The following is a 22,030-nucleotide window of genomic DNA, read 5'->3' on the forward strand; positions in this document are numbered from 1 at the left end:
TTCCCCATTCATTACTTGAGATACTTTCAATTACATTCTGACAAATCAGATCAAATTAGGAGGCCAACCAACCTAAAGAAAGTGGTGTCTCTTGTTACCAAGTCCGTTCAAATCTCTGGACATTGACAATCTACGCAGAAAGTTTCAGTGGATGATTCCCTGAGTTAATGGGTGGTGGGTGTATGGAACAAGCTGCCAGAGGAGATGGTTGAGGAAGGTATGATTACAATGGTTGAGAAACATTTGGATGGGCACATGGATAGGATAGGTTTAGATATGGAGGCAGGTGGGACTAGTTGTTGGGACATTTAGTTCAAAACACAGAGATGCTGGAGGAACTCAGCTGGTCTCATAGCGTCCAGCAGAGGTAAAGATTTATTAGTGATGTTTCAGACCTGAGCCCTTCTTCAAGATATATGGTACTGGACATTTAGGTCAGCAGGTTGGGCAAAAGGACCTGTTTCCATGCTGTATGATTCTAATTTAGCTCATACTTAGTCACAAAGAGAGATTGAACACAAGCTCTTCCTCCTATAATGTGTGTATGGCTGCTTACCTAATGCAGAGTAGAGCAAATAAAGAGGCACTGATCCTCGCTTTCAACCTTGAATCCTGCCAGATATTCTCCCTTCTGCCTATATTTAAATACACAGAAAAAACTAATATGCTCAGAAGTTGCCTATTATTGAACAAACAAACATTATTTATGTATATCTCTGGCTTTTAATCATGTCCTGGCTGCAGCATTGGGAGCATGACCAGTAGGTGTCCAGGTGAGCCCACAATGTGTGCAAGGGTTAAGTGGTGATAGGGGCTGAGGGATTCTACAATGGATGTACTGGATGTCACAGACATGGTTCAGTCATGGGCCTGCCTCCAGCTGGAAGTGGGGAGGTCAGGGATTGGTGGTCCTGGGCCAAAATGGAGCTCTCAGGGATGGAGGGATTGCAGAGACTGAGAACTCCATTATGGGACTTTACCAGAGTGGAGTCCCAGGTTTGTAGTGATGCTTTAGTCGTCATACACTTAATGTTTCCTGTTTGGCAATTGGTACACTCAATTAACTTGGCATTCTTAACTTGAGTTGTCGGCAATCCACTGCATGCATCTCTGGAGGAACTATCAGAATGTCTTGCAGTAAAACTTGTTAAAACCTGGGGACAAAGAAGAAAGTACCCCTCCCATAGGAATGTAGACTCAAGTGAAACCACACACATGATTTTCTTGCAAGAGCTTTCGAACCAACTATGGAAATCACTAGGTCATAGATTTAATCCCCATCCACTAAGAGGTTTTCATTCGCCTATGTAATTCCTGTGTCCTAATGCAACCAAGAGAAAACACCCTAACATATACTTGAGATCTGCAATAAATGACCTATATTTTATACAATAAACACAGAAATTTACTGGAAATACTCAGCAGGTCAGGGAGTACTTGTAGAGAGAAAAATAGAACTGTTCTGATGAAAGACCATCAACCTGAAGCATGAACATTGTTTTTCTCTCTCTACACATGCTGTCTAATTTTTTTTAAATAAAAAAAAATTAGACGTACGGCACGGTAACAGGCACTTTTGGCCCAGAAACCCATGCTGCCCAATTACACCCAATTAACCTACAACCTCTGGAATATTTTGAACAGTGGGAGGAAACCAGAGCCCCTGGGGAAATCCCTCTCAAAAACAGGAAGAACATACACACTCCTTACAGATTCTTTGAGAAGCCCCAGAAATTCCAGTTTTTAAATTTAGCTTTGCAAGATCTGAAGTTTCTTACTTATCAACTATATAAAGTTAGCATCAAAACAATGTGTATATGCAGAAATTAGCATTAAGCAGTTAGAATGTACTAGAATTAATACTAAGGGTCTCAGCATCTACAGCCAGTAGGTAATGAAGTTAACACAATACACCCTACATATACTGGAGTTACTCTAGAGTTTGCATGTACAGAGTTAACTCCAAGGCTTGCATGTACAGTCAGTATTTACAGGAGTCAGCAGTAAAAAGCAGCAGGCAGATATAGGTGTTTGCTTCCAAACAGCCTGTATGTATGGGAGTCAGACTGAAGCAGCCAACATATCCTGGAATACCAAGTAACCTGAAAATAAAGCAGAAAGTATCACAAAGTCTTAGTAGGATAGACAGCATCAATGGAGAGAGAAACAGAGTTAACATTTCATCAAAAGTGACCCATTCTAAGACAAACTGGAAAGGTGAATTATATGAAAGTGTTAAGTGCCAAGTCAGAAGACAAAATGTTATTCTTTGAGCTTAATGTCATGCTCCTTTGGAACAGTGTAAGAGGCCAAAAACACAGAGGTCTTTGCTGGAATACAGAATTATAATGGAAGCTCAGGATCATCCTTGTAGACCAGTGGTTTTCAAACTGCCCTCCCCCCTAAACTCATATCCAACCTTAAGCAATCCCTATGCCATAGGTGCTCTGTGATTAGTAAGGGATTGCTTAAGGTGGTGTGTGAGTGGAAAGAAAAAGTTTGAAAAACACTGTTTTAATCGTATCTAATTGACTCGTTATGTGCACGGTTTCATAACTCCAAATGAAATGGGCCAATGATAATTTTTCTCAAGCAAAATATTTCAGTAACAATTGGGTCTAAAGCAGTGATTCTCAACCTTCCCTTCGCACTCACGTACCACCTTAAATAATCCCTTACCAATTATAAAGCACTTATGGCATAGGGTTTGCTTAAGGTAGAATGTGAGTTGGGGAGTCTACAACCATTGTTGTAGACTAAACAGAGATGCTCTGCAAAGCAGCCACTCAGTCTCTCATGTGGATCAGACAGCTTTGTTAACACCAAATCCAGCGCACTAATTTGGATGAGAATCGTGGCTTCACCTTGAGTTGATCATTGACCCAAAATATTGACCAATTTTCTCTCTCTAGAGCAGCCCCTTATATATCACGGAACTTGTATGTAGGTAGCACCAGGTAGTCTTATATGTAAGGTGGCTTATATGTGATGAAATCTGTACTGGTAACCTCATTTAAGGACTCTTGTGTACTTTATTGATTTTCTTTTTGTTCTCTCTGTATTGCACAGTTTCTTTACATTCAGTGTCTGTTAACAGTTTTTTGTTTGTTTACATGTTTATGCTGTGTTCTGTTTATTTTTTTGCACTACCAATTAGTGGTAATTCTGCCACACCTGCAGGAAAAAGGAACCTCAAGGTTGTATGTAATGTCATGTATGTACTCTGACAATAAATCTGAACTCTAAATCTAATCTATTACAAGGGTAGCACTAGCCAGTTCTCCTACAATGCAGTTAACTAGAGATGAACTGTATATAATGGAATGAGTATCATGTTACGTAGCATTCTTATAATGACACAGAAGGAAACCATTTAGCTCATTAAGTCTGTGTTGGCAGGCAAGAACAATTTCAACAGTCCCATTTCCCCTAATCGTATTCTTCTGTCACCCTATTACTTCCCTTAGCCCCATCAACACCTTTCAAATATTTTACCACTTACTTGTAAAATTATGGGAGGTGGAGGAGAGACATCTAGATCATCTTGTTTGAGGGCAAATGGAATTTAGCAAGTGTGACCAGAAGTGTACTGCTTGGCATGAGGCTACTGACCTTCAGCACCAATTAATTAACGAACCAGCATGCTTTCAAGATGTGGTGGGAAGTCTACTTAATCAGAGGGAAACCCCAAATAGATTTGTCAAACATAATTTCCTTTAAGATCGACTCTGCCAAGTCCTATTACTATGTGATACATAATTAATGCAGACAAGTAAAATTCATATAAATAGGCACGATGGTTGGCATAGACATGGTGGGTTGAAGTTTCGATGCCATATGACACTGTAAATAACCAGCTTGCTCTCCAGGACCAAAACTGCCCAGTTGTCCATCTACATTCGGTCAAACTGAAAGGAAGCAGCCAGGTTGAAGCTCTAGTCAGGGCAGTTAGCTCAGAAAACATAATTGGAAGGCATCCACATGGGGCAATTACTCAGGTAATTAGTTCATATTAATGCATGAGTAGTAGGTTTCTTTTGTCATTATTATTTTGACATTGCCGTTAATTACAAAATTTAATTTCAATCATTTTAGCAGTAACACTTTAATGAGTATAGGTGGAGGGTTTGCTGGGACTTCTGAAGAATGGATGAAAACCTGATGAAATCAGAATTGCGAGCAGCAGTCAGCTTTATTGCTCATTGGGTCTGCTCATCTATTCATTAAAATTGTGGATGATTTGATCGTGAACTCAGATTTCAGGATTATTGTCAGAGTACAAACATGACATCACATACAGCCCTGAGATTCTTTTTTCTGTGTGGGCGAGGCAGAATTACCACTTGTTGGTAGTGCAAAAAAACTGTACGCAACATGAACATGTAAACAAATAAAAAAACTGTAAGCACATAAGAACATAGAACTTAAGAAGTAGGAGCAGGAGTCGGCCATCCGACCTGTCGAGCCTGCACTGCCATTCAATAAGATCATGGCTGACTGTATAATAGAGAGAATTTTTAAAAATCAATAAAGTGCACAAATACCCTAAATGAGTCCCTGATTGAGTTTGTTGTTGAGGAGTTTGATGGTGGAGAAATAGCAGCTGTTCCTGAACCTTGTTGTGTAAGTCTTGTGCCCCCTATACCTCTTTTCCGAAGGCAGCAGTGAGAACAGAGTATGTCCTAGGTGGTGTGGATCCTTGATCATCATTGCTGTTCTCTGACATCAGAGTTCCCTGTAGATTTTCTCGTTGGTTATGTGAGTTTTACCTGTGATGATTTTGGAGGTCTTTATGCTCAGGGGTATTGGTGTCCCCATACCAAATCATGATACAGCTGGTCAGCACACTTTCCACCACACATCTAGAAATTTGCCAGGGTTTCGTGTCATACCAAACCTGCACAAACTCCTGAGGAAGTAGAGGCACTGACGTGCCTTCTTCACACGATGTCATTAGTATATTGGGTCCAGGAAACATCCTCCAAGATAGTGACTCCCAAGAACTTAAATTTGCTCACTCTCTCCACCTCTGATCCCCCAATGAACACCAGATCATACACCTCTGGTTTTTCCTTCCTGAAGCCAACAATCAGCTCCTTAGTTTTGATGACATTGAGTGCAAGGTTGTTGTTGGAGCACCATTCAGCCAAGTTTTCAATCTCCATCCTGTACGCTGACTCATCCCCTTCCTTTATACAATCCACTCCGCGATATTGTTGGCAAATTTGTAGATGGTGTTATTGTCCTACCGAGCCATACAATCGTAGATGTGAGTAGTACGGGGACTAAGAACGCAGCCCTGTAGTGCTCTGGTACTGATGGAGAAGTTCTTACCAATCCTCACTGATTGTGGTCTGGAGGTGAGGAAATCCATATCTAATTACATAGTGGGGTGTTGAATCCCAGGTCTCGGAGTTTGCTGATCAGTTTTGAGGGCACAATGGTATTAAATGCCGAACTGTAGTTGATAAAGAGCATCCTGATGAATGCATCTTCACTCTCCAGGAGTTAGGGCTTTGTGACAACTGGAATGTACCCATGTCGCCGCTCAGACAGGAGCTGATATGCTTCAACACCAGGCTTTGTTGATGTAAGTGTTACTGGTCAATAGTCATTAAGACAGGTTACTATGCTCTTTCTGGGCACCGGTATGATTGACAGCTGTTTGTATCCTGCCAGAGTGATATGCTGAAGATATCTGTAAATACATTGGTAAGTTGGTCAGCACAGAATTTTAATACTCGGCAAGGTACTCACTCCATCCAGACTGGATCCTTTCCTCGGATTCACTCTCCTGAAGGCAACACGCACGTCATCTTCAAATATGGACAGGATAGGATCATCAGGGAATGTGGAAGTGTGGAGGGGTGGCTCTTCCCTGTTGCTGTGGTCAAATCGGGCATAGAAAGAATTGAGATCCTCTGGGAGTGAAGCTTTGCCGTCTCCTACTGCACTAGATTTGGTTTTGTAGCAGGTTATGTAATTTAGACCCTGCCACAGCTGTCCTTTCCTGCCTAATCCCCACTTAAGAAAAATCATTCTTAACCATAACTATTTCTGCCTCCACACCTGCTTTTAATATCTTCTTCAATGAAAACTGGAAATATTTGTCCATAGTCTCCAATGTTTCCTTATTTCCAATTATTAATTCCACCCTCAAGCCTAGCCATTCTGTTCCTTGTGTTATATTTGTGTGTGTGTGTAAAGAGAGAGAAAGAAACACAGAACACTTACATTTCTTGTAAGTTTACTCTCACATACTATTTTTCTTCTACTGGTAGTTTATTCTCATAAACTATTTTCTCTCTATGTATCATTCCCTTGCTGATTTCTAATATTTTGCCAATGAAACCACATATTTTCAGAACATTATTTAATGTTTTCAATTTGATACCATCCTTCATTTAACCACATATAGATCACCCCTCTCGTATATTCTTTATTTCTCAGTGGGATATAACTGTATTGTAAATTGTGAAATAGCTCCTTAAATGTGCACTGTTGCTTGACAACCATGCCAGTTTACTTTGTCGGTGAGATCAAGTGGAAAGAGTAGAGAGATTCAAATTCTTAGGAATAAACATCTCCAATGACCTTACCTGGGCAAAGGACGTTGACACAATGGAAAAGAATGACACTGATGCCTCGAACAAGACTGAGAAAGTCCTGCATATTCCTTTGTTCCTCAACACTTTCTGCAGACTTTCGTGTTTCCCTCCCTCAACACTTTCTACAGGTATACCGTTGAAGGCATACTTGCTGGATTTATCACTGCAAGGTGCAGGAGCTGCTCTGTTCAAGATTGGAGAAGCTGCAGAAGGCAGTGAATCCAGTTCAGAACTATGCAAACTTCCCTCCATTCCATGGACCCCATCAACATTTCCTGCTGGCTAGAAAAGGCAGCCAACATACTGAATGGCCATCCCACCCTGGACACACTCTCTTCTTGTTCCTCCCATCAGGGAGAAGACTGAAGAGTGTGAAATCACATACCAACAGTTTCTTCCCTGCAGCCATCAGGCTCCTGAATAAATCCTACATTGCCATCATGCTGTCCTTGCTTGGTATTAATTAATTTTTTTAATTGTGACGGCAGTATAAATGTTAGTCAACTTGTTAGACTACTCATAGAAGAACCCTTCTCACTGTACCAGGTATAATGCAGCAAATAAACTTTAAACTTAAACCAACACTTGGTATAATTTACCCTTAGTTATATAAATAGTATCAAACAAACTCATTTCAACCCTACACTTTGAGAGTGAAAAACTGATTATAAAAATTTGATCTTGATAGGAACTCTCTTTCCCAAAGCATCATCTCCTATACATCATTACTTAATCCCATATCAATACACATGACCAGAAGCAGCCTGACAATGGCTGTACAATGTGTGGTTGTAGGATCTGTTCTGAAGACTCTGTGAACTTATCCTTTAAGCTACCCTTACAAACTTCATTTGTCTAATCAACATAAAGATTCAAGTTTCCCACAATTAATACCTTTCCTGCATATCTCAGTGTTTCTTTATTAAAACTCTTTCGAGCTTATAGACCACTCCCAGCTGTTTCCTGTCCTCACTCAAACTAATTTGGATTATTCCAAACTAAGATATTTTCTCACTACTGTACTGATCTCATCTTTTATTATCAGAATTACTACTCTCCCTTTCTGCCCTTTCTTCTAAGATATCCGGTACAAGATCACCTCTGTTCATCGTTCATTTAATTTTTTTTTGTAATTATCAGCTTTTATTTGATAATTATTCAAAAGATATGTCAGCTTTAAACCCCCAAAGTATTCAGAACACAATAACAAAAAAAGTTGCATCATCAATACACGTAGTCAGAAATAATTTGAGTAAGCTGCTTCTCTGTGATAACTGAGATGCCTTATACATATACAATATTGAGAACTTCAGGGCAAGGAGATCTCTGGATCACCCATGACAGTGCTCCCAAGAACAGAAACAAAAAAAACTGAAGTAATATGGTTCATTTAATTTCTGAATGTACTAAAGCAAACACACTTGAGGAGATGCGGCATTGATTTAAAGTGCAGCAATTCAAAACCCTTTGCCATTCTCCATCAGTTGTCACTGCCAATGCCAGTCATGTGGAACATGCATTGTAGATGATCAGCTGGGAAGCCACATTTACAACGTACTGAGGCATCACCCTTTCATGAATCTGTCAATTTATTCCCACAGAGGCCCACACTGTTAAATCTGACACAGGAAGTACCTGTAAAATGCAGAGGAGATTCACCCGTATGTTTACCCGATTGACCTAAAAGGAGCATAGATAAGATAGAGATATTTTCCTCAGCAGAGACATCTATAACTGGAGGGCACAGATTGAAGATTTAAAGGAGGTTTTTTTTTGCTCCCAGAGAATGGTTGATATCTGGGACATACTGTCTGGATGATTGAGACAGTTCCATCATAGCATTCAAAGAATACTTAAAAGAATATGGGAAACAGGACAACTTATAAGGCTTCAGACTGGGTGGAGGAAAATGGAATAAGACCATAGAATAATACAGCATAGTATGGGCCCTACAGCCCATGATGTAATTGCCAACCTATATAAGCCTACTCCACCATCAATCTAACCCATACCTCCCGCCCAGCCCATAACCCTCTACAGTAAAAGTTCAAAAATCCAGATGCAGAAATCTGGAGTGCCCAAGAATCTGGACTTCTCAAAATCTCTCAAATGTTTTAAGTTTATTGGGCTTTTGTGTTCATGTGTGCGAATGATTGAAGAAATACATTTATTTTTTGTACTTTATATTAAAAAAATGTTAATAAACTATCAAAATGTACCCGTTTATCTCTTCATTATTCTCTTTAAATTTGAATTTTATAATTTTTTCCAGATATCTACAAGTCAGACATTTTGTTCAGTCCAAGCTCTGATTTTCCATGGATTTCTGAAACAAATATACTTGATTTACTTTTTGACTTTCAATTTTCTCATAGAGGCTCATTATCAATTATTTATAGTAATTTGATGAATTTGAGAACAGTTTCACTTATTAACATCAAGAGTGATTGGGAGCATGAATTGGATTTGTCACTTCCAGATGAGGACTGGGATATTGTTCTAAATTTGATTAATGAATCCTCATTTTGTGCACCACATTGTTTGCTGCAATTTAAGGTTGTACACAGAGCACATATCTCAAGAGTTAAACTATCTCTCTTCAATTCTGATATTGATCCATTATATGATAAATGTAACATTTTTGAGGCTTCATTGAAACATATGTTTTGGACTTGCCCTAGTTTAGAAAGTGTTTGGAAAAAATACTATCAAACTTCATCAATCATTTTTAAGGTCAAATTAGAACCATTCCCTTTAATCACTCCGTTTGGTTTTTCTCAAGAAGAAGAAATATTATTGACTTCATCACAGAAGCGAATTTTAGCTTTTACCTCATTGATAGCTCGACGGGTAATTTCGATGAAATGGAAAGACAGTGCTCCACCTACTCATATTCAATCGTTACTCATTATGTCCTTCCTAAGTTTAGAAAAAAAATCAAACACAGTGTCAAAGATGTAAAGGTGAAATTTTATAAGACGCCGGGCCCATTCATGGAGTATTACCATAATTTAAGGAATTAGAAGTTTGGATGCTCCTGAACAGCAGTGTCTGGTCTCCAAATGTCATCCTTTGTTTCCTATTTTTATTAGATATGCAAGTTTACCTTGTTAGAGGGAGGGGTTTGATTATTAGTCGGGGGGGGGGTTGTCTCTTTTTTGTTTTCTTTTTTCTTTTTCAATATTTTTCAGATAGTAGGTTTGATCTGAAAGGGTGCACACAATTTACATTATGTATAATCAAGGTTTTATTTGAAATGTTCAAATTTTTTTCTTTTCTCATACTCTAGCAAAAGAAAAAAAACATCGAATTTTAAAAGTACTGCCCGAGAATCCAGAAAATCCCTGAGCAGTCCAGATTTTAGGACCTTTACTGTATTTTTATACATCTATTTACCAATCTAAGAGTCCTTTAAATGTTCCTATTCTATCAGCATTCCAGGCACCCACCACTCTCTGAGTAAAATACCTACCTCTGACCTAAAGCTTTCTCCACTCATCTAAAACAGATGTCCTCTAATATTGGCCAATGCCACCCTGGAAAAAAAGTCCAACCTATCTACACCTCTCATACGCTTTAATTTTTAATTTAATAGACATACAGCACGGTAACAGTCCTTTTCGACCTACGAGCCCATGCCGCTCAATTACATCCAATTAACCTACCACCCCCAATACATTTTGAATGGTGGGAGGAAACCGGAGCACCTAGAGGAAGCCCACACAGACATTGAGGAGAACGTGCAAACTCTTTATAACAGCACGGGATTCAAACCACAATCGAATGAATGCAATTTGGAGGATCCTTTCATCATAGCCTTTTTGGATGACTGTATTTTTATGCTTAGGTTGTGCTGAGACTTGGTCCAGTTTAAGGCCAACTCTTTGTTCATTCTGTAAATATAGATGAAAGAACTAGGAAGCGAAATGTTTCAGAAGAATATGCTGCCTTCCTTGTTCTATCACCTTCAAACATTTACATGCTGTGGTCCAGACATGACAATATTGTCCCAATTGGTATGTGTAAAATTCCACTGCGTTAAAAGGAAAAATGATACTCTAAAGTCTTGCTGCCTTCAGTGTTCTGAAGTGTAACGACCACCTGCTTTTCCACAGTGGGTCTTGGACAATGGCAACAAAATTTCCTGATCAGCACCACTGATAACCCACTAGTCCCCAAGCTAAGAGCTTCCTCTGGTCGATATCTGCTACATTAGCAATACATCAGTCTATATTATATCATTGACTTTTTGGGTTGTCAAAATGTAAATACAATGCTTCTGTTAAACACCCACACTGCCACTGGATTCCAATAAATATTTTGACCGTGCACTGAAACATCCTGATGAAAGTAATTACTGCTGGTGGAGCAATGATTGTGGAACCATTGGGTCTGTGTAAATGAGAAACGTTGACATAGGTTCCCCACAGTGGGGATGTGCAGGCCAGGCTGCGGACGATGCAGGAGTTCAGGAGGAAAATCCACGGACAGCATCTCTGAAGGGACTCTCTTTTGCGTCTCTTTCCCTTACTGTTGGAGGTGCAGTGCTATGCTCCTGGTGCACCTTTATGGGAGGCAAAATTCGACAAATTTTGTGCATTATTACATTACATAAAAGTCCAGGTGAAACTTAGCAGGTTACACAGCATCCACAGAAAGTAAAAGGCAGTAACCTTTCAGCCCAGAGCCGTTTTCAGGAGTGCCATAATCAGGCAGACACCCGAATAAAAAAGTGGGGGGTGAGAAAGGGGAAGGAACATAGGCTAACAGGTAATAGACGAATACAGGAGGGAGGATAGAAAAGAAAAGTGAAGTGATCAGGGGAGAGGGCAGAGGGCTACGAAAGATAGACCTCTGATATAAGAAAGGGAAGGGGTTGTGGAGCTGGAGGGAGACAGAGGGATGATGAAAAGAGAAGATGAAAATGAAAAGGAGAGGGTTAATGGAAATTGAAAAAGTTGATATTGATGCCATCTGGTAATGTTTTATTACATTATGTATTTCATTAGTTAACAATAAGGGACTGTGAAAGGTTGTTGTAGGTTTCTGTGCAGACAGGTTTGAGGCTTTCAGAGGCAACTTTAGGTGCTGCCCTACCACGGTTGAATTGCATATTGGGAGTCAGACTTAAATCTCTCTCCTCATGGGACTTTGGCATTGCTGACAGTAGATCAAGAAAGGGCCTCTGTTCACTGATGTTTGCGAGAAGCCTACCCCCTGGGGACCTACTCCTTCCAAACTTCCTCCTGTTGGAATTGGAATCTCCACTGGGTTTTATGTGGCCAACATTGTAACTGTATTCAGCTACAGTGATGAATCACAGATCGACACCAATGGAGGGGGGCCCAACTCTTAATGCTCCATCACGTGTGTGAAGAAGGCACACCAATTCCTCTACTTTCTAAGAAGTCTAAAGAGATTTGGCATATTGTTGAATATTTATCAAACTTTGAAAGTATACTGGCTGGTTTTCACAGATGCACCAAGCATCAGAGCTTGGTTTGGCAACTTAAGTGCCCAGGAACACAGAAGGCTGCAGAAGGTAGCAAACATGGTGACCTCCATCACAGACCCTGTCCTCCCATCCATTAAAGACTTCTATGTGAGGTGATGCCTCACAATGACAGCCAACCTCATAACAAATCCCATCATCTTGGTCACAATTTCTCACTGATGCCTTCAGGCACAAGGTACAGAAACCTAAAGACCAGCACCCCTAGGTTAAACAAGTTTTTTTCCCAACATCAGGCTCTTGAACCTCCCTTGTTATACTAATCATGGACTGCCCCAACACTACAAAAGGTCTGCACTATTGCAAGTTAAACAGAAGCTGGGGTTGAGGGCAATTCACCAACATGCTGGAGAAACTTAGCAGGTCACACACCATCCAAAGGAAGCAAAGGTAAACCACCTTTTTTTGGCTAGGGCTCTTTGCCAAGTTTCAAGCCTGCACCTGGGCATAACTGAGTCAGTGGATGGGGTGGGGTCTGAGTGTAGGCTTATCATGGGATTCAGAGTCACATCCAAGAATGATCTGGAAGTTGGTGAAGTGAGACGCGTGGATAAGGGAAGGACCTGGTGTAGATAATTAGTAGAGTTTACCCAAGTGAGATCACAATCTGGAATACTGTCACATATCTCTGAGGAATGTCAAAAAAGAGACACTTTTGCGATAATGTCCCCAGATATTCCTGGCAATGATCAAATAGAAGTGATATCATTTCATGCACCTCTGTATCAAGATGAGGCTAAATCTCAAACGGAAGAGACGGTGGGATTTCATCAGGAGTGGTAGGATCAACCCTTCTGTCCTGCAAAAATTATAGATTTTTCAACACTTGGCACTGGGAAAACACCCACATTTCTAGACCCAATTCCAGTACTTTGAAGACGAGCATGTGAATTTTTCTTGGTGTGAGGTAGGCTGGGAAATGTTCATCCCTCATTTAGCGTCACTAAAAACAGATTTATCTGGTTATTATCACATTGTTGATATCAGATGCAAATTTGGCTGCCACAGTTCCTACAACATTGACAGCACTTCAAAAGGAGACATAATGTAAGCATTCCCGAGACACTTCACAGAAATATAATTAAATACTTAGATACATGGAAATGTGTTAGAACATTGGTCCAAACATTTGATCACATGGGTAGATTTTACAAAGTGAAGGCAGATGACAGTATTGTATAGCCACTTGCATGGGAGTAACCAATGTAAACTGGAAAATGGGCCAGAATTGGAGCAGAGATCTCTGGATTAGTGAAAAAGGAGGGATCGTAGAGATGTTTGGTTCCATCAGCCAAGACAGGAATAGTCCTATCAATCATGTCTAAGATGACAGACAGATCAAGAAAGCTGAGGAGACATTTTACTGCGGTCATGATCACATCAGATATTGTGTACAATTTTGAAAGGAAGTCTTAGAGATAAGCAGTGAAACTATTATGCTACATCACCTATCACCGTGGTGGCTTGATTACACACTTTGCCCGTCAGTATGTTTTGTTCTTTGTAGCAAATGGTTTCATAAATAACTTAGTATTTCTGTACTTTACCTATTAACAGCAAAACATTTCACTTACATCTTTAATTTGAGAAATTGCATTCTTTGGCTTCTGAACTGATTTCTGATCACTTGAGTTAGTAGCAATTAACAAGTTCATAAAGTTAGCACCTAGGGTCTTGCATAAAATAATTAATACACCCAATTTAAATTTTTTAATTTAGACATACAGCACGGTCACAGGCCATTTCAGCTCACGAATCCATACCGCCCAGTTTACACTGGAGCCCCCCCAGAGAAAACCCACGCAGACAGGGGGAGAAGATACAAACTCCTTACAGACAGCGCGGGATCCCAATCACTGGCGCTGTAAAGGCGCTGCACTAACTGTTATGCCAACCATGTTGCCCTATGATCATGTCTATTTTATAATTGTGCAATGGTTCAAATTCAGTGAGAACTAACTTGGAACTCTTTCTTATTTACACGGCCATTTGAACTGAGTTTTATTTTTCCAATCACTGATTTTCATAAGTACTTAAACATCTGCTTTTTTGTTTAAGAAATAGGGCAGATCATTCTCTTGACTAATTCAAGGCAAGGTGACCTGCTCAAAGCCTGGATCCTTGAACAGCATGGTGACTGAGTGCAGCTTGGTGCAGGTAACTGTCTGCACTCGCAGAATTACTTTGACAGCTGCTGAACCCCTGTTGCCAAGTTCATTGGTATCAACACTGAAATTTGGAAACACTTGGGAATAATTAAATAGAAATATTAAAATTAATTTAAAAATTAAAACTTTAAAAGTATTCACACCCTTAAATTAACAATTAAATCATATGAAATGCTCTTCTTGACCTACTCTTAGCAACCAATTTTTCCCATACTTTTCAATGGGACTGTTGTACCAAGTTTAACCTGGCACAGATTCAGCGGTCAAATTTTCCAGTTGGAGAGCTCAGTCGTCTGTGGAAAGCTAGACCCTATGAGGAGTTCATCAGAGCAGCTGGTCACACAGGCAAGGTGCTGCCATTGGCTTAATGCCACGATGAGGGTGGGCTTCAATATTTCATCTGAGAAACAGGAATAATTCAGCAAAGGAGCTGGTGCCTTGGTAGTAGATCTGTCCCAATGTTAAACTTCATGCAATGTCAAACATTGCCAAAATTCAATTACAATTTTATACATCAAAGCTACGATGTCCTCCTATCGAAAACCAAAAATAATTCATGATAATGTTATGAGAGGAAACTTTTTTTTCACTCAATTGTGAGAACAATTTTAGAATTTAAGGTATGTGCTATTTCCCAAGAAGTTTTAAAATTAAGACGTCAAGGCAGCATGAATAAAAAACTTTCAATTATTAATAAGGTGGAGTAACAGAAAACAGATGTTTAAGGTGGATGTTAAAAGAACCCGTGGAGATATGAGCAAAGTATTTTCGACATATCACCTGCCATTCACTGTCTAAATGTGTAGTGGAACCAGGTTTAAGTTTTCACTTTCAGACAGAAATTGGATAGATATGAGGGAATAAAACGCAGGACTGGGGAGAAAGAGCTGGGAAATGTACTGAGCAACAATGCATTGGTGAAAGTAGGCAATCCTCAAGTGGGATTGGATGTCCAACATTTACAGGGCACTCACAGAATTAGTTCAACCAGAGAAAGTAGCCAGGATAGCCAGTGACAAGGAAGCAAAAAAAACCTCATGAAATGTAGAAAAAGTGCACAAGATGAATGATCACCAGTATAGCTGGCAAACAACTCAACACAGAAATAGATGGTGATAAGGATGTTGCAGGAGTTTAAGATAAGGGCTATTATAACTTCAGGTCTAGGTGGATTGAATATTGAATTTGCATGATATCTAAGAAAGTGAAAGTATGAAGGGTTACAGCCAAAACATTGATTTCTATTGCCTTCCATGGATGCTGCATGACCTGCTGAGTTTCACCAGCGCTTTTGTGTGTGGCTCCTTAGTATGAATACCACTTCTTAAGAGGAAAATATAAATTAACCACGATTTGAATGGTGGAGAAGCCTCAATGGGCCGAATGGCCTAGTTCTGCTTTCATGACTCATGCTCCCATACTTGCTTTTCTCTCCAAATTCTTCCCTCACACCCCATGGTCTCTTCCCCTACCTGTCTCTCCTCTCCCAACTTCATTCTTCCTGTATCTGCTGACCAGCTTGTTTTCCAAAATCCTAATTCATTTTGCCCAGTACTCTCTTCATCTTCTCATTTCATGCTCTTCATCCAGGAAGGGTTGTTTTAAAATTTTCATCCAGTTCTTTTTTCTCCAGGTCTTTTTCTATGTTGTATCTTAAACATAGATCGACATTTCGGGCTGAAACCTTTCACGAGTCTTGGTGAAGGGTTCCAGTGAAAAATCTTGACCATTCTCTTTCTCCAACTTATGATGTTGATCCCAGTGAGTTCCTCCAGTAGAATGTGTTTAGCTCCAGCTTCCAGCATCTGTCATCTCCTGTGTATCTCCTGGCCATTGGTGCATGCTCAATTTTCAGCATTTCCATGTTTTGAGCCATACCTACTCCTAAACTCTGACATTTTTTTCCCAAGTCTTCCTTTCTTATCTTAGACTAGCCTTATAGTCTTCATTTTTGGTCACCTGTCCAAAAATCGTCCATTTTAAGTATGGTGTCGTTTTGTTTGAAGGCTTTCTAATGAAAGAAGAGGCAGAAAGGCAGACACACATAGAGAAGTTGAGGGAGGAAGAAGGGAGAAAGAATGAACAAACGCATATAGCACCTCAGAAATTTGGAATGTACCAAAGTGTAGAGCCAATAAAACATTGTCACTGTAACAATGGCACCCACTTTGCACACTTTCCCACAAGTTGTAAGTAATGTATTAAGCAGTTTTAGTACAGTTAGTTGAGGGATAAATTCTGGTCAGTCATTGAGACAAAATTCATATTTTTCAAGAAGTTACTTGCATCTGTTTGTCTAACTCAAAGAACAGCTATAAATTAGCATCTCATTCTGAAAAATGGTAACTTCGATAGTGCCATACTACCCCAGTAATCGACTGGATCGCCAGATGGGATTATCCAGAACTCACAACTTTTTGACTCAGAGGACGGAATGCTGTTAATGAGCCAAGGTTGAGAATGGCATTTCTCATGAAGAGGGCATTTTAAATTGTGAGGATCATACTTGGGTGGTGCAGGGAAGATAACTTGTGTATGAGGGTGATCTCTATGATGTTAGTTCTCAACCTTTTTCTTTCCACTCACATACCACTTTAGGTATTCCCATCGGTGCTCTGTAATTAGTAAGGGATTGCTTAAGGTGGTATGTGGGTGGAAAGAGAAAGTTTGAAAACCACTGTTATAATGGTACCTAATTGACTTGTTATGTGCACGGTTTCAGAACTCCAAAGGAAATGGGCCAAAGACAATTTTTCTCAAGCAAAATATTTCAATAACAATTGGATCTAGAGCAGTGGTTCTCAACCTTCCCTTTTCACTCACATGCCACCTGAAGCATTCCCTTACTAATCACAGAGCACCGATGGCACAGGGATTACTTGAAGTGGTATGTGAGTGGAAAAAGGTTGAGAACCTCTATGTTAGCATCTTTAGGCATTCTGAGTGGTATCATGACATGGAAAAACAACAGTATGCTTAAGGGGTAGTGGGTAGAGATGATAGCTGGATGTATGAGAGAGGATAGCTTGATGGTATATTTGATGACATTTGAATTATATTAATGTATGTGTTTATTGTCTAATCATTGTATAATATACATATGCACCAAAATTCTTTCTTGCTGCAACTGAACAGATATTTGATTAAAAAAAGACAACTAAAAACAACCATATATTAAATATTTAATTGAATTAAAAAGACAATAAATACACAAAAATAGATAATAAATATTCAGTTATTACTAAATGTTATTTAGTAATAATGCAGACTATCAATAAGCAGAATGTCTAAATATGTGGGGATGTTCTTTAGATCTGATGATACATGGATGATATAAAGAAATGGATTTTCGGTGAATATTTGATTGTAATAGGAATACTGGAATGAATAAGAATGTCCATGTTGAAAGCATGAGTTTGGGGATCTAATGGCAAGCTTGAATGAGGATACCTATCTGACAGCATGAAGGGACATCACTCACAAACATGATTGGAAGAAGGTACAAGGATGAATATCTTACAAGATGGTATCTGATACTTTGGGGCTTAGATGTGACCGTGTTTACGTTGTGATCACGTGGTATGAAAAAGAGCACAAGGTTTGATAACTGATAACAAAAGAATACTTGATAATATGAGGGAGAGTACTGATAGAACACAGGGGATACTAGTATCTGAAGTGACGAAAAGGAGTAGCCACAGAAACAGGCCCTTTGGCCCAACTTACCTATGCTGACCAATTATCAAAGAATGTGTAGTTTAAGGATAAAAATTTGAGGATATGAGTGTGGATAGCTGAATCTGGATGGAACAATAGTATCTGATAGCATATCAGTGGAACCCTACTGATATGAGGCTAGGAGATAATTGAGTTTGGATGGCACCTAAGGGTAAATAGTGGAGAACATGAGATTCAATTATATCCCACATTGAGGATAGTTATTCAAAAACATAACCAATAGATGCAGGAATAGGCTATTTGTTTGCTTCTGTCTACTCCACTATGCAACAAAATCACAACTGATCTATTATAGTACTTCTCACACCACTTTCCTGCAATAATCTTTTATTCTTTCAATATCCAAAAATATATCAGCATCCATTAGAATATACTGAGTAAATGAGCCTCCACAACACTCTAGGGTAGAGAACTCCAGAGATAAACTGCCTCTGGGTGAAGTGATTTATACAGCTGATACAGCTGATTCTTTATTCTGAGACCATGACCCTTGGTATGAGTTACCCTGGGCACAGGCTGCATTTACTTTGTTACGCCTATTGGGAAGTTTCCATATTTCAATGAGATATCTCATCTTCCTGAACATAATGCATCTCATTCCTTGGAATCAATCTGGTATATGTTTGTTGCAGTCCTATTCTCTTCATTGAATAGGACAAAATTCCACAGATGCAGTTTTACCAGAGTGCAATACAATTGCAGAATCACCTCTTTACTTGTGTACTCAAATCTTCTTATAATTGACTGTTTGCCTTCCTAATTACTTGCAGGGCCTGTTCACTTGTAATGACTCATGTATAAGACAAACAGGTATCTCATAACATACTGTAAATACTTTTCAATGTCTTACCATTGAAAAGGTACCTATTTTCCCCTAATAACTTGAAAGATTTCACAATCTATCATATTATGTGCCCTACCCATTCACCTACATCTTCCTGAAGGCTCACCGCAGTTCAGACTGCCTCCCAGATTAATATCATTGGTAAATTTAGATTACATTTGGTCCTCTCATCCAAATCATTGATGTGCACTTTGAGAAGCTGGGATCCCTGCAGTATTCTACTGGGCAGAGCCTCTAAACCCAAAAAATGATCTATTTATTTCTATTTTCAACTTATAACCAGTCTTAGTCTATGCAAATATATTGTTCCCAATAATATGCATCCTAATATTGTTTTAAAATCTCTTGGTGACACATGTAATACCTTATTTAAAGCCCTGTGAAATATGTGGCACCTACTGGATTACCCTTATCTATTTTGCTTTTGACCTCCAAAAAGTAAAATTGATTAGTCAAATTTTATAGGTTAGGGTGAGTATCTTACAATGTGAGGTGGAGAGGTGATGTGATGAAAATGCTTTTCTGTTGACACTGGCTGAATGAGTATGATGGTTTGCAGTGCCCGATGATCTGAGGCAGATATTACGCTATCTGATGGCGTGTGGATGATATGAAGTAGCTGATGAGTGATGAGTGCAGATAGCTCCAGGTGGTAGGAGTTGGGCTGATGCTGGGATACTCTGGCTTGATGCTGAGGTGAGATGTTTTGGGATGAGGGGTGTCAGTGCTGGATCAAAATGGGTTGTTGCAGGAGATTGAATAAGGCATGTTGCTGCTGAGATGGATTGGTGCCAGGATGACCTCAACTGGTAGCCTGGATGAGGTGGGCTGGTGCCAGGATAAGATGGAATAAGGTGGGCTGCTGATAAGATTGGTTGGGCCACTGATTGGATGAGCTGAGGAGAGCCATGATGGGAATGAGATAGTTCCAGGATGGGACGAGGCTGACTGCTAATGGATTGGGCCGGGACGGTGCCAGGATGGGATGGGTGGAGGTGGGCCACTGATGGAATGAGCTGGTGCCAGGGTGGGATAGATTGAGGTGGGACAAGGCGAAGCACTTATGGAACATTGATGGGATGTGATGAGGCGGGCTGCTAAAACGAGAACATGGGATTAGGCAAGATGCTGATGGGATGACCTGATGCACTGATAGAATGAGCGGAGATGTTAAGGGATAAGGTGAGCTGCTGATGGGCCGTTAATGGGATTGGGCAAACTGCTGTCTGGACGTGTTGGGACGCATCGGGACGGGACACGTCGGGATGGGACGGGATGTGTTGGGATGGGATGGGATGTGTTGGGATGGGATGTGTTGGGATGGGATGGGATGTGTTGGGATGGGATGGGATGTGTTGGGATGGGATGGGATGTGTTGGGATGGGATGGGATGTGTTGGGATGGGATGTGTTGGGATGGGACGGGATGTGTTGGGATGGGACGGGATGTGTTGGGATGGGATGGGATGTGTTGGGATGGGATGTGTTGGGATGGGACGGGATATGTTGGGATGGGACGGGATGTGTTGGGATGGGATGGGATGGGATGTGTTGGGATGGGACGGGATGTGTTGGGATGGGACGGGATGTGTTGGGATGGGACGGGATGTATTGGAATGGGACGGGATGTGTTGGGATGGGACGGGATGTATTGGAATGGGACGGGATGTGTTGGGATGGGACGGGATGTGTTGGGATGGGATGGGATGTATTGGAATGGGACGGGATGTGTTGGGATGGGATGTGTTGGGATGGGACGGGATGTGTTGGGATGGGACGGGATGTGTTGGGATGGGACGGGATGTGTTGGGATGGGACGGGATGTATTGGAATGGGACGGGATGTGTTGGGATGGGATGGGATGAGGTGGGCGGGCTGCTGACCTGGAGGATGAGCCGCGTGTGCTGCGGGTCGAGCAGGTTGCCGCCGCCTCTCCCTCTGCCTGGGGCGGTGATGATAACTCGACCGTAGGGGCCCGGGCTCTGTAGGTCGGAGTAGAGCAGGTGCTTGGACTGGTTGACAGGGAAGAGGCTGTTCACCAGAGTGCGCTCGATCTTGGCCAGGCTGTGGCGCGGCGCGAACAGGTACTCCATGTTGTCCTCCACCTGGTAGCGGCTGAAGCTGGCGCCGAACAGGATAGCAAGCAGCACGGGCGCCGAGGCGAAGAACACCGGGTGGTTGCCGATGAAGAAACCCAGGCGGTAGAAGCACGTCTTCAGGCCCCGATGCAGCAGCTGCCGCAGCATCGTGAGCGGGGCCCGGCCGGCGGCCTCACACGGTGGCGGCGGCCGCCCAGGCCTCGGAGCCGGCCGCCATCCGGGAACGGGGCCACTCCCTCAAGCCCTTGCGATCCTGCCGGGGCCTACCCGGGCCGGGCCGGGCCACCTCCACCTTCCCTCACGTTGCAGCACAAGGCTCGGCCGCTCCCTGACAACTGAGCAACAGGCTGCAGGCGGGGCTTGGGCTGCCCGGCGAGGGAGGGGGAAGGGATGGAGAGCAGCCTCTCCTCCTCTGTGGCACCGGCTGCGAAATAGGCGACAGACCGCCCCCCCCCCCCCCCCCTCCCTCCCTCCCCCCCCCCCCTCCCTCCCTCCCTCCACCACCACACACACCGGGTCCTCCGTCCTCTCGGTCCGATCGCAGAGGGGAGGGGGCAGCTCTCCCCGCCCAAACTCACTCCACTCAGCTGCGGGAAGCTGCCTAGCCGCGGTGCCTCCTTGCTCAGCAATGGAGACACGGGGCATCCTACAGTCAGGACCATACGAGCCATGATTATTCGGCGCGGCTTCATTCTTGGGTGTAATCCTAACGATCTTCCTGCAATGGCCTCGAATTCTGGACTTAAACCAGGTTGTCACCTCTTCTCTTTCATTATTTTAACCCCCCCCCCCCACCCCCAGTAATAAGTCTGATGGGGTCTGGGAGAGAACCCCCTTGCACTTTTCTAGCTTTAATCCTCATGGCCTCATCTTTGCAAATGATTTTGTATTTTGCATTGCCTTTGATTGTCTCCAATCGTGGATTAACCAGAACTTCATGCGCTTACCATTTGCCCATTTTTCAAATATTTTTGAATGTTGATTGTGTTTTGTTCTTGATTTATACTGGTGTTTTAATAATTTGGGAATCACTACTTGAATGATTATGTCGATCCAATCTAC

The 22,030-nt window shown here is 41.5% G+C and overlaps 1 protein-coding gene across 1 annotated transcript in view; it reads right to left on the reverse strand.

Moving 5' to 3' along the window:
* ptchd1 (patched domain containing 1) overlaps positions 1–21,402 on the reverse strand; it is a 29,204-nt gene extending 7,802 nt beyond the window's left edge. The window contains exon 1 of the mRNA XM_069889570.1: positions 20,753–21,402. Coding sequence (XP_069745671.1) covers positions 20,753–21,115 — 363 coding nt within the window. The 5' untranslated portion in view covers positions 21,116–21,402. The remainder of the gene's footprint in view (positions 1–20,752) is intronic.
* Positions 21,403–22,030: the final 628 nt, after the last annotated feature.

This window comes from Narcine bancroftii, chromosome 7 (genome assembly GCF_036971445.1).
Source record: "Narcine bancroftii isolate sNarBan1 chromosome 7, sNarBan1.hap1, whole genome shotgun sequence".
Classification (NCBI taxonomy): Eukaryota; Metazoa; Chordata; class Chondrichthyes; order Torpediniformes; family Narcinidae; genus Narcine; species Narcine bancroftii.